Source organism: Culex quinquefasciatus, chromosome 2 (genome assembly GCF_015732765.1).
Source record: "Culex quinquefasciatus strain JHB chromosome 2, VPISU_Cqui_1.0_pri_paternal, whole genome shotgun sequence".
In the NCBI taxonomy this organism is placed as follows: Eukaryota; Metazoa; Arthropoda; class Insecta; order Diptera; family Culicidae; genus Culex; species Culex quinquefasciatus.
In genome coordinates, this window is record NC_051862.1 from 56,804,720 (window position 1) to 56,818,747 (window position 14,028).

Consider the following 14,028-nt stretch of genomic DNA (forward strand, 5'->3'; position numbering starts at 1 on the left):
CAGAAACATGGGAATCTGCAGGAAATTCAAAGGTAGAGTCATTGATTGTTGAAATACTATTGGCAACTGATGTTTCTTTACGGCTGGTCATGGAAGCGCCAAGATTATGTGAACTAACAAAATGAAGCCCAAGTGCATTTGCCTTTTCCTCGGATGTAATCAAAGGAGAATCCTCAACAATAAGAGGAGGAATAGGCTTTGGTTTGTTTTTAAGAACTTTTGAAAGTTTCCAAAATGGTTTTGAATAATTCCCAAGCTGGCTTACATGTTTTGAAAATTCTTGATTTCTGATATTGTCAAGTCGGTCTTGTATGATTTTGTTCAAATTGTTAACTGAAATCTTTTGTCATAGTCCCCAGTCCGTTGATATTGTCTCCTATAAACATTCCTAAGTCTAATCAAGTGTTTAGTATCTACGTCAATATCAGTTACCTTAAAATTAACAGGAACCTCCCGAACGTTGGCAGCCTCTGCTTGGTTGATAGCCTGCTGGATCACCTCCAGCGAACGATCAATATCAGCAGAAGTTTCCGGGTGTTGATCATAGTCGATGTTGCTGTCTACCACTTGCTGAAACTGCTGCCAGTCAACGTTGTGGTAATCTTTCCGGGTTGGTTGCCGCTGCGGAGTAACGGAAGCTCCAACCTCCACAACCACCGGATAGTGATCAGAACTCAACTCTTCAAACACCTCAGGATGAGCCACGTTCTCAGCCATATTGGTAATGAAGAAGTCGATGATTGAGTGATTCCCAGACCGAGCCACCCTCGTTGGACGATCCGGACTCACAACGTTGTAGTATCCGTTTTGCAGATCGTTGTGCAGAATCACTCCGTTCCGATTCCTCCTGCTGTTGCCCCAAACTTCATGCTTCGCGTTGAGGTCACCAGCGATGATGTACTTTGCGCTCCGCCGTGTCAGCTTCTGGATATCGCCCTTCAGTTTTGCTGCTGAACCATCTCTGGCATTCACCTGACGTGGGCAGTATGCAGCAATGAAGAGTACTGGGCCAACCGAAGTGGGAATTTCCACTCCAACGGCCTCGATGATGTTAAAGTGTGGCAGCCGGCGTGGCTTGAGATCACGATGAACAGCGACAAGCACACCTCCTCCTCCAGAGGTGGTCCTGTCGAGCTGCGTCGCGATCTTGTAGTTTTGCAGATAAACTTTTTCACCGGGCTTCAGATGAGTTTCCGTGATGGCAGCTACGTCGATCTCCTTCTCGCGAAGAAAATCCACCAGCTCTAAGTTCTTCCTCCTAATGGAGCAAGCGTTCCAATTCAGCAGCTTGAGGGACCTACGATCCATACTGGATGACGAACGAGGTCAGCACTTCAATCTGCTGGGTCTTGGTTTTGCATCCACGCAGTGCAGCGGACATCTGTTTGAAAATATTGAGGAGTTCGGTTGAGGTGTAAAGATCATTACCATTTTCCTCAACTGCTGGTTCTTGGGTTGGTCTTGGCTCCTGGCTGAAGCCCGGTGGTGGCGGTCTCGGCTCCTGGCTGGAACCCGGCCGTGGATGATTCATCTCAGCTCTCTTCCTGGGATCCAACGGCAACGGTGCCAAGTTCGGGACCTGGCGTCGCGGTTGAAGAGGTGGAAAATTTTGCTCCACCAGGGCTGGAGGAGTTCTACGACGCTGAGGCTGATTCTTCGTCGATGCTTGCTGCCGAATTTTCACGAACTCAGCTCTCTTGGGGCACTTTCGGTCGGTTGACGAGTGCTCACCGTTGCAGTTGAGGCACTTCACCAGCGAATCTTGGATGCACTGGGATGTGATGTGCGCATCGGTACCACATTTGGCGCAACGACGCTTCAGGTGGCAGTTCTTACCTCCGTGCCCGAAGCCCAGGCAGTTGAAGCATTGTGTGACGTCACGATGCACTGGTCGGTATCGCTCCCACGACACGATAATGTTGAAAACCGCTCGGATTGCCTTCAGCTCAGGAAGCGTCGTCGATCCCTTAGCCAAATGCAGCAGGTAGAGCTGGTCACGGTACTTGATGTCTTTGTTGCGTCGGCTCATTTTGTGCACGGCCAACACATCCAGTTTCAAAACTTTTAGCTCGGCAGCTAATTCCTCCACTGGCATGTCGTACAGACCTCTGACGACGATTTTGTACGGCTTATCCATGACGACATCATGGGTAAAGTACTCCGCCTCGTTTTCGGTCAAGTAATCCTTGACCAGTTGATAGTGCTGCCTGGATTGCACCAGCACCTTAAATCCGTCCTGACACAGACGAATGTTGCCTTGGACTTTCCCAGACTTGATGAGTTCAACCAGCCCCGCACGAAAGTCGATCGTTGCTGCTGATTGCCTCACATAAAAAGAGGCAGTTTCTCCTTTCGCTGTTTCACTTCATTCTCCTTTGCTTCCGCTACCTGGTCCTCGTCAGGCAGTCCAGCAAACTTGTTGTTCTTCAAAAGCTGCTCCTCGTGCGATGAAGAGTTCTCCTCCTCCTCATCCATCGGTACAGTACCGTCGCTCTTTTTCGTCTTTTTGCTGTTCGATGTCACTTCCAAAAGCACCTTCCTTTTGGAAATTCCCGGTTTTTGGCCATCAGTTGAGGCCTCAACCTTCCTTTGGAAATTCCCACTTTTTTGCCTGCTTGAGCCGCAGGTAGGGCAATATTGCCGGCGTTTTGCGCCGGGACGCGACGAGTCATGTTGATTCAGACAACCTTCACCAACGAATGCTCGGATAACAATGAATATCTTGCAGCCTAATTCCATGAAACCAACTGAAGTTATATTGCGAGTGAAAATTTAAAAGGGAATTTATTTTAATTTATTTATTCTTAAAAATATTCCAACAATTATTCTGAATTAATTCGAAATTACCTGGCAGTCTGGTTCTATGAAACCAACTGAAGTTATCTTGCGAGTAAAAAATTTAGAAGGGAATTTATTTTATTTTATTTATTCTTAAAAATATTCCAACAATTATTCTGAATAAATTTGAAATTGCCTAGCAGTCTGGTTCTATGAAACCAACTGAAGTTATCTTGCAGCCTTATTCCATTAAACCAACTGAAGTTATCTTGCGAGTAATAATTTTAGAAGGGAATTTATTTTATTTTATTGATTCTTAAAAATATTCCAACAATTATTCTGAATAGAGCGTCCAATTTCCCGGGGTTACAAAATTCCCGGGAAACGGGAAATTTTCAACAAATTTCCCGGGAAATCCCGGGAATTCCCGGGAAATTTTAAATTTAACGAAAATTATTCTAATCCTGTTTCTGATTAATCTTTTGCAGCGAAATTGTATAGAACAGCAACTTTAATGGTCAAAATTAGTATGAGGATCAATTAATGTTTTGACTGCTTGTAAAAAATCATGCAACTTCTAGAAAATATATAAACTTTCTAATTTTGAAATCTTTCAAACCGTCCCAAATGAAAGAAAATATTATTAGTATTTTCGTTGAGAAGGATTTTTTTTAAATCAAAGTGTTTGGACAGTGAAAATCTATGCTCCACAACCATAAAATTGCTTTTAAATTTGTCTCAGTGACCATAAAGTTCAAATGAAAAAAAAACAAAACATTCAACTTGTGAATAAATAAATAATCGTTGAATTTACCGTAAAAATCTAATTTCTAGCGCTTTTTAACTTGAAACACTATTTTTTACTTGAAAATTTGATACGAAGTTGTTTTTTAATGGTTTTTCATGGTTTTATGATATGACTTTAGTTATATGGTATTCAGCCTAATAAATCAATTAGATTAAAATAATTTTGAGCATTTAAAAGAGGTTGAAATTCAACAATATTTTTTCATATATAACCCTCTTACGCCCTTGGTAGCTCACGTGCTTCATAAATTTATAACTTCAAACTGTAATTTCTCGAATACTTAGAAACAAATTTTTCTTACACAAAACCTTTTTTAAAGATTTAATTATATTTGTTCAATTTCCATCCAACATGTTCAAGGTAAAAAAAAGTCAAACAAATCTCAATGTTGATCTTGGCCGGAAGATGTAAATATCTCATTTTCGAATGATATTACAAAAAAAACATTAAAAATGGTTGTCAAAAATAAAGTAGTTTATATTCCTTCCATAACAGCGTAAGTTTTGTTGTCCAACATATAAGCAAACAATATTCCTAGTGGTGAATGCTACAGAAATAAATATTATCTGAATTAAACCTTGACATGAAATTTACAGACAAGCTGATTAGTTAATATGAACAGTAGATGGAAATAAAAAATCAAATCTCCAATTATTATTTTTTGTATAATTTCAAAATATTGGTAAAAAAAAGTAGGAAAATGTATACTTCTGCTTGTAATTCGGGAATTCCCGGGAAATTTACAAATTTCCCGGGAAACGGGAAATATTTTTTTCCGGGAAATCCCGGGAATTCCCGGGAATTTTTTTCCGGGGACGGGAAATTGGACGCTCTATTCTGAATTAATTCGAAATTACCTGGCAGTCTGGTTCTATGAAACCAACTGAAGTTATCTTGCAGCCTTATTCCATGAAACCAACTGAAGTTATCTTGCGAGTAAAAAATTTAGAAGGGAATTTATTTTATTTATTCTTAAAAATATTCCAACAATTATTCTGAATAAATTCCAAATTACCTAGCAGTCTGGTTCTATGAAACCAACTGAAGTTATCTTGCAGCCTTATTCCATGAAACCAACTGAAGTTATCTTGCGAGTAAAAAATTTAGAATTGAATTTATTTTATTTTATTTATTCTTAAAAATATTCCAACAATTATTCTGAATTAATTCGAAATTACCTGGCAGTCTGGTTCTATGAAACCAACTGAAGTTATCTTGCAGCCTTATTCCATGAAACCAACTGAAGTTATCTTGCGAGTTAAAATTTTAGAAGGGAATTTATTTTATTTTATTTATTCTTAAAAATATTCCAACAATTATTCTGAATTAATTCGAAATTACCTGGCAGTCTGGTTCTATGAAACCAACTGAAGTTATCTTGCAGCCTTATTCCATGAAACCAACTGAAGTTATCTTGCGAGTAAAAAATTTAGAAGGGAATTTATTTTATTTTATTTATTCTTAAAAATATTCCAACAATTATTCTGAATTAATTCGAAATTACCTGGCAGTCTGGATTTTGAAATCAACTGAAGTTATCTTGCAGCCTTATTCCATGAAACAAACTGAAGTTATCTTGCGAGTAATAATTTTAGAAGGGAATTTATTTTATTGATTCTTAAAAATATTCCAACAATTATTCTGAATAAATTCCAAATTACCTAGCAGTCTGGTTCTATGAAACCAACTGAAGTTATCTTGCAGCCTTATTCCATGAAACCAACTGAAGTTATCTTGCGAGTTAAAAATTTAGAAGGGAATTTATTTTATTTATTCTTAAAAATATTCCAACAATTATTCTGAATAAATTCCAAATTACCTAGCAGTCTGGTTCTATGAAACCAACTGAAGTTATCTTGCAGCCTTATTCCATGAAACCAACTGAAGTTATCTTGCGAGTTAAAAAATTAAGAATTGAATTTATTTTATTTTATTTATTCTTAAAAATATTCCAACAATTATTCTGAATAAATTTGAAATTGCCTAGCAGTCTGGTTCTATGAAACCAACTGAAGTTATCTTGCAGCCTTATTCCATGAAACCAACTGAAGTTATCTTGCGAGTTAAAATTTTAGAAGGGAATTTATTTTATTTTATTTATTCTTAAAAATATTCCAACAATTATTCTGAATTAATTCGAATTTACCTGGCAGTCTGGTTCTATGAAACCAACTGAAGTTATCTTGCAGCCTTATTCCATGAAACCAACTGAAGTTATCTTGCGAGTAAAAAATTTAGAAGGGAATTTATTTTATTTTATTTATTCTTAAAAATATTCCAACAATTATTCTGAATTAATTCGAAATTACCTGGCAGTCTGGATTATGAAATCAACTGAAGTTATCTTGCAGCCTTATTCCATGAAACAAACTGAAGTTATCTTGCGAGTAATAATTTTAGAAGGGAATTTATTTTATTGATTCTTAAAAATATTCCTACAATTATTCTGAATTAATTCGAAATTACCTGGCAGTCTGGTTCTATGAAACCAACTGAAGTTATCTTGCAGCCTTATTCCATGAAACCAACTGAAGTTATCTTGCGAGTAAAAAATTTAGAATTGAATTTATTTTATTTTATTTATTCTTAAAAATATTCCAACAATTATTCTGAATTAATTCGAAATTACCTGGCAGTCTGGATTTTGAAATCAACTGAAGTTATCTTGCAGCCTTATTCCATGAAACAAACTGAAGTTATCTTGCGAGTAATAATTTTAGAAGGGAATTTATTTTATTTATTCTTAAAAATATTCCAACAATTATTCTGAATTAATTCGAAATTACCTGGCAGTCTGGTTCTATGAAATCAACTGAAGTTATCTTGCAGCCTTATTCCATGAAACAAACTGAAGTTATCTTGCGAGTAAAAATTTTAGAAGGGAATTTATTTTATTTTATTTATTCTTAAAAATATTCCAACAATTATTCTGAATTAATTCGAAATTACCTGGCAGTCTGGTTCCAACTGAAGTTATCTTGCAGCCTTATTCCATGAAACCAACTGAAGTTATCTTGCAAAAAATTGCCTTGCAAAAAAATGAGCTGTAATTACCTTGAAGAAAGTTATTTTGCAAAAATCGAGCTGAAGTTACCTTGCAGAAATAGAACTGAAGTTATCTTGCAGAAAGTTATCTCGCATTTTTGAGCTGAAGTTATCTTGCAGAAAGTTATCTTACAGATTCGATGATTTTAGAAAAAAAAACATCGCTGCAAGATAACTTCTGTGCTAAAAAGTTATCTTGCAGCGATGTTTTTTGATTTTTAGTACTTGCAAGATAACTTCTTTAGTACTTGCAAGATAACTTCTGCTATCTACCTTAAACTGCTCTCAAACTAAATTTCTCCCATCTACCAGAACGAATCGTGCTTCTTGACCATAACTTGCTGCTGGCAAACAAGTTCGAACGAACTTAATTGAATTATGCATTCTTCGACGGACAGAAGCTCTGCAGGGCCATTCCTTCGACGCTGCTCGTCCTTTTATTCACGCTACTGAAGATCTATTTTATAAACCTACAACTTTCTTGTCTTCTTCCCATCCTTCACAGATCTCTCGGGCCCGAGTTTGGTGGCGCTGTCGGGATGTTGTTCTACACCGGGACAACGTTAGCAGCCGCCATGTACATAGTCGGTGCGGTCGAAATCGTACTGGTAAGTACTGAGTAGAAGTCTAGAGTGTAAGCTCGCTTTTTTCTAAGGGAGATGCATAATCTTAAACAAATTTTCTAACCCTTGATGACCAAAATTTTATGAAAAAAATAAATAAAAATAAATTGTATCGTTTGTGACCATAAAACATGTCTAGTCAAGGGTTAATCAATGTAATGAAAAAAAAACAAATGGATGATTTTCAGTGACTGAGCACGAACTTTAGCAACAACAACCACGCGCAGTAAACGTAGCTGCTAAACGGTTAACCAGATAAGGATCCTCGCTCGGATAATGTAAGAAACTGGGGTCCTGAGAACCGGTGCACTCGACGGAACTCCTCGGAGAACCCTCGATGAAGACCCCGCTTCTTCGTTGATAACGGTCTCCTATCTCTGACCGACCGACTTCTTCATCAGCCGGGGCTGGTTTATTATTAAAAGCAGTTTTTCTGCTGGCTGCTTTTTTTTTTGCTCATCCACTATAACTTGGACTAAAGTTATTCGTTCTGATTCTCGCGCGGTGAAATGAATTCTGCCGGATAATCTACTTGCGCTACGCGGGGGCGGTTGAAGAAACAAGTCTGGATTTCAGAATTTCTTTTTTTTTCTTGCACTCGAATAATCACCTTTCACGGAGGAGGATGGCAAACGCGCCAAAATGGTTGAAATAAATGAAAGATAAGTTTGCCTTTGGTGAGGCACTGGGATGTGCGCTTTGTTGGAGAAGAAATTTAACTTCCCATAAAATGGAATCTTGGAATCGTCTGTTAGAGGATTGGTGAGGGAAAAAGCTGGAGCGTGAGAGATTTTCTTGGAGTGAAATCTGCGGGTAATATGTGGAGTTTCTTGGCATGTTGCCGAATTGAGACTGTGATGACAAGGATAATGTTTAATTTTTTTAAAATATTTGTGCATTGTGCAAAAGCAAATTTCACTGTGATAAAATCGTCATTTGCACGACTTTGGTTTCATAAGGATCACATGTGGTTGTTAGTATTGAAAATTTGGTATATTTAGTGCAAGAACATTTTTTAACGGGATATAAATCAAGTATATTTGAAAAAAAGAAATACTGTAAAAATGAAATCTCGCAAAACTTCATAATTCAGTTTAACATTTTTTCAGGACCTAATAAAAAATTCCAAAAATATTTATTTTTGAGTGATTTTATAACCATTTCTTGGTAAGAATGACAAAACCCCAAATTCTGAGAAGTGACTTGATTCTTCACTCAAATGTGATAAAAAACAAACTTAATTTTATTGCACCCAGCATGACGATGCTATCTCGTCCGAAACTTGTCATAAACTGGGTCCAATCTCCGATAGAGATATCCCACCTCCCCGGTTCCGGAACTCAGCCTAACCATGATAATCACAAAACGAGGCAATAACCATTTTCCAGCCGACCGCGCTCCAGCTCCAGCAAACCCAAGTCAATTCAAGTCAAGTCATTCCGTGCCGAGGGACAATAACAGAGTTTGTACGAATAAAACAAACACACACTCCCGCTCCCGTTGGACGATTGACTTGCACTGATATCGATCTCTGTTGCCGCTTTTTTCAGGGCAAAACGTTATCCCCAACACAAACACCCACCCGAACGGATGACCGGAAACGGACTGACCACACGGAACAAAATCCGGTTTGCGGAATCGCAAACTTTGCTTCCGATTTACTCTAAAAATCGCAAATCTTGGTTTGCACCCGTCAGCAGGAAGCATTGCTTCCAATATCGCAAACGATGATTTTCGATATCGCAAACGTAACGCAGTAACGCCTACCCCGCCAAAAGCACGCAGCACGCAGCCACTACAATATTTACCTTTTTGAATTGACCGTTGGTTCTCGATTTTTTAAATGGAAATAAGAAGAAGAAGAGGTTTATTTCTTTTATTTATTTATTCGTAGTTCAAAAACAAATCAAGGGAATTGCGTGAGTGGTTTACTACGGAATTTTGATTCAATCAGTTGTGTTTTGCTTTTGATTGGAAAAATACGCAGTGTACTTGTTGATGCTCCACTTGCCCAAGTCTTTATGGCCGGCACCGTCACCGCGGCGGGTCCTTCTCGTGGTCGGTGAAGTCGGCGGCGAGGCGACCCGGACGGAAGTGCTGAGACAGGTGCATCGTGCACGGGTGGTTGATCTGGCACGTCCCTTGAGCGGATTCGCGTACCACCAGAAGTTCTCCTCATCCAGGTGGTGTCTCTTTTCCTCTCCGTGCCTTCGGGAAAGGTCTTAGTGTGGACTCAGGTTCATGCCGGAGCCCGAGTGACTCTGGAGCATTTGGCGCCACACGAGGGCAACGAAGACGCCTTCACCTCAAGGATCGACTTGAGCAGAGTGTCCTCCGTTAGAAGACTGTCCACCGGAAACAAGTCTTCAGAATTTCCGCCTGAAGTCGGATCTGTGAAACCGTTTGCCAAACTCACGCTGCAATCGTGAGCCGTAGCCTGTGAAAGAGAACACAAAAATAAATTGCAATCTTATCGTCTCTCGACTCAAAAAAAATAATTCTCAAAAATTTTCGAAAAATAATTAAATTTATCTAAAATTCCTCAACATTCTTTAAAATTCTCTAAAGTTCTCAAGAATTCTCTAAAATTTACCAAAATTCACCAAAATTTTTCAACATGTTCCTAATTTCTATAAACTTCTCTGAAATTCTCTAAAGTTCTTTAAAATTATTTTAAATTTCCTAAAATTTTCTAAAATTCTCCAAAATTTTCCAAAATACTATAAAATTCTTCAATTTTTTCCTAAATTCTATAAAATTCTTCAAAATTTGCTAAAATTTCCCAGAATTCTTTAAAATTTTCTAAAATGTTAAAAATAATCTCTAAAAATTACTAAAATTCTCTTAAATTGTTTGAAATTCTTTAAAATTTTCCAAAAATCATTGTCTAAAATTCTCTAAAATTCTATATAATATTCCAAAGTATTCTAAAATTCTTCAAAATTCTATAAAATTTCTTTAAAATTCTTTGAAATTCAAAAAATTATCAAAATTTTCTAAAATTTCTATTAAAATTTTCAAAATTCACTTAAAATCTGTTAAATTTTCCAACCTTCTTTAATATTCTCTGAAATTTTCCAAACATCTCTAAAATTTTCTGAAATTCTCTTAAATTTTCTAAACCTTCCCAAAATTTTCTAAAACCCTGAAATTCTATCAAATTCTCTTAGTTTCTTCGAAATTCTATAAAATTCTTTGAATTTCAATAAAATTCTCTAAAATTTTTAAAAAATCTCTAAAATTCTATAAAACTTTTCAAAGTTCTCTTAAATTTTCCAAAATTTTTCAAAATTCTCCAAAGTTTCCCAAAAATATTTAAAATGTTTGATATTCTGTTAAATTTTATAAAATTAATTGAAATTCTCTATAATTCTTTAAAGTTTTTCAAAATTCTCTGAAATTCAATTAAATTGCTTAAAATTTTCCAAAATTCTTTAAAACTTTCTAAAATTTTCCAAAAATCATTTAAATTAAAAAAAACATTTTTTTCGAACATTCTTTTAAATTCTCTAAAATTCTTCAAATACTATTATACTCTATAAATTTCTTTAAAGTTCTCTAAAACTTTACAAAATTCTCCTAAATTTTCCAAAATTCTTTGAAATTCTTCAAAACTCTCTCAAATTTTCCAAAATTCTTTAAAATTTTCTAAAAATTTCCAAAAATCTCTAAAATTCCTTAAAAAATTTATAAAAATTCTTCAAAGTTCTCTTAAACTTTCAAAAGTTCTTTAAAATTCTCCAAAATTTCCCAAAAATCTTTAAAATATTTTGAATTCTGTTCAATTTTATAAAATTAATTGAAATTCTTTATAATTCACTTAAATTGTTCAAAATTCTTTGAAATTCTATTAAATTCTATTCTATACTTTAAAATTCTTTAAAACTTTCCAAAATTCTTTAAAATTCTCTTAAGTTCAGTAAAATTCTTCAAAATTTTCTTAAATTCTATAAAATTCTCAAAAATTCTTTAAAATTTTCCAAAATTCTCCTAAATTTTCCAAAATTCTAGAAATTTTTTTTATAATTTTCTAAGAATTTCCAAAAAATCTCTAGAATTTTCTAAAATTATTTGAAATTTTCCAAAATTCTTTAAAATTCTTCAAAAAATCACTGGAATTTCAAAAATTCTCCAAAATTATGCAAAAATCTTGAAAATTCGCTTAAATTCTTCAAAATTGTTTTATAGGCTCTACAATTGTACAAAATATTCAATTTTTTCTAAAATACTTAAAAACTCTCTAAAATTCATTAAAATTCTTTTTTTCAAAATTCTCTTAAATTCTTTAAAATTTACTAAAATTCTCTTAAATTCTAGAAAACTCTTTAAAAATTTCAAAAAATCACTAAAATTCTCTTTAATTTTCCAAAATTTTACAAAATTTCATATCAATCTTAAAAATTCTGTTTAATTAGAATTCTCCTAAATTTTTCAAATTCGAAGAATTTCTTTTAAACTTTATAAATTTCTCTAATATTTTCAAAAATTATCTAAAATTCTTGTAAATTCTTCAAAATTCTCTACAATTTTTGATTTTTTTTAATGCTCCAAATTTTTCTAAAAATGTTTAGTTATGCAAAATTTTTTGAAAATCTAGAAAAATCTTAAGAATTCTCTTATATTTTTCAATTCCCTTTAATTTTACAAAAAAATAAAACTCTAAAAAAGTCTCTTAAATTTTTCAAAATTCTCCGAAATTCTATAAAATTCTTAAAAAATTTCTAAAATTATTATTTTTTTTAATTTCTCTTAAATTTTAATTTTGCAAAATTCTCTAAAATTCTTCTCTTCTATTTTTTTTTGCTTTTTTGTATTTTTTGTATTTTTGTATTTTTGTATTTTTGTATTTTTGTATTTTTGTATTTTTGTATTTTTGTATTTTTGTATTTTTGTATTTTTGTATTTTTGTATTTTTGTATTTTTGTATTTTTGTATTTTTGTATTTTGTATTTTTGTATTTTTGTATTTTTGTATTTTGTATTTTTGTATTTTTGTATTTTTGTATTTTGTATTTTTGTATTTTGTATTTTTGTATTTTTGTATTTTTGTATTTTGTATTTTTGTATTTTGTATTTTTATTTTTGTATTTTTGTATTTTTGTATTTTTGTATTTTTGTATTTTTGTATTTTTGTATTTTTGTATTTTTGTATTTTTGTATTTTTGTATTTTTGTATTTTTGTATTTTTGTATTTTTGTATTTTTGTATTTTTGTATTTTTGTATTTTTGTATTTTTGTATATTTGTATTTTTGTATTTTTGTATTTTTGTATTTCTAGAAAAATCTAGAAAAATCTTAAGAATTCTCTTATATTTTTCAATTCCCTTTAATTTTACAAAAAAAATAAAACTCTAAAAAAGTCTCTTAAATTTTTCAATATTCTCCGAAATTCTATAAAATTCTTAAAAAAATTCTAAAATTATTATTTTTTTTTAATTTCTCTTAAATTTTAATTTTGCAAAATTCTCTAAAATTCTTCTCTTCTATTTTTTTTTTTGCTTTTTTGTATTTTTTGTATTTTTGTATTTTTGTATTTTTGTATTTTTGTATTTTGTATTTTTGTATTTTTGTATTTTTGTATTTTTGTATTTTTGTATTTTTGTATTTTTGTATTTTTGTATTTTTGTATTTTTGTATTTTTGTATTTTTGTATTTTTGTATTTTTGTATTTTTGTATTTTTGTATTTTTGTATTTTTGTATTTTTGTATTTTTGTATTTTTATTTTTGTATTTTTGTATTTTGTATTTTTGTATTTTTGTATTTTTGTATTTTTGTATTTTTGTATTTTTGTATTTTGTATTTTGTATTTTGTATTTTTGTATTTTGTATTTTGTATTTTTGTATTTTGTATTTTTGTATTTTTGTATTTTTGTATTTTGTATTTTTGTATTTTTGTATTTTTGTATTTTTGTATTTTTGTATTTTTGTATTTTGTATTTTTGTATTTTTGTATTTTTGTATTTTGTATTTTTGTATTTTGTATTTTGTATTTTTGTATTTTTGTATTTTTGTATTTTTGTATTTTTGTATTTTGTATTTTTATTTTTGTATTTTGTATTTTGTATTTTTGTATTTTTGTATTTTTGTATTTTTGTATTTTTGTATTTTGTATTTTGTATTTTGTATTTTTGTATTTTTGTATTTTTGTATTTTTGTATTTTGTATTTTTGTATTTTTGTATTTTTGTATTTTTGTATTTTTGTATTTTGTATTTTTGTATTTTTGTATTTTTGTATTTTGTATTTTTGTATTTTGTATTTTTGTATTTTTGTATTTTTGTATTTTTGTATTTTTGTATTTTTGTATTTTTGTATTTTTGTATTTTTGTATTTTTGTATTTTTGTATTTTTGTATTTTTGTATTTTTGTATTTTTGTATTTTTGTATTTTTGTATTTTTGTATTTTTGTATTTTTGTATTCTTGTATTTTTGTATTTTTGTATTTTTGTATTTTTGTATTTTTGTATTTTTGTATTTTTGTATTTTTGTATTTTTGTATTTTTGTATTTTTGTATTTGTATTTTTGTATTTTGTATTTTTGTATTTTTGTATTTTGTATTTTTGTATTTTTGTATTTTTGTATTTTTGTATTTTTGTATTTTTGTATTTTGTATTTTTGTATTTTTGTATTTTTGTATTTTTGTATTTTTGTATTTTTGTATTTTTGTATTTTTGTATTTTTGTATTTTTGTATTTTTGTATTTTTGTATTTTTGTATTTTTGTATTTTTGTATTTTTGTATTTTTGTATTTTTTTATTTTTGTATTTTTGTATT

At 31.7% G+C, this 14,028-nt stretch overlaps 1 protein-coding gene across 5 annotated transcripts in view; it reads left to right on the forward strand.

The window, feature by feature from the left end:
* The window catches only part of LOC6052069 (solute carrier family 12 member 4), a 567,840-nt gene that overhangs the window by 453,441 nt on the left and 100,371 nt on the right, over positions 1 to 14,028 (forward strand). For all 5 annotated transcript variants that reach the window (XM_038253584.1, XM_038253585.1, XM_038253587.1 and 2 more), the window contains one exon: positions 7,137 to 7,239. In XM_038253584.1, the coding sequence (XP_038109512.1) occupies positions 7,137 to 7,239 (103 nt within the window). The remainder of the gene's footprint in view (positions 1 to 7,136; positions 7,240 to 14,028) is intronic.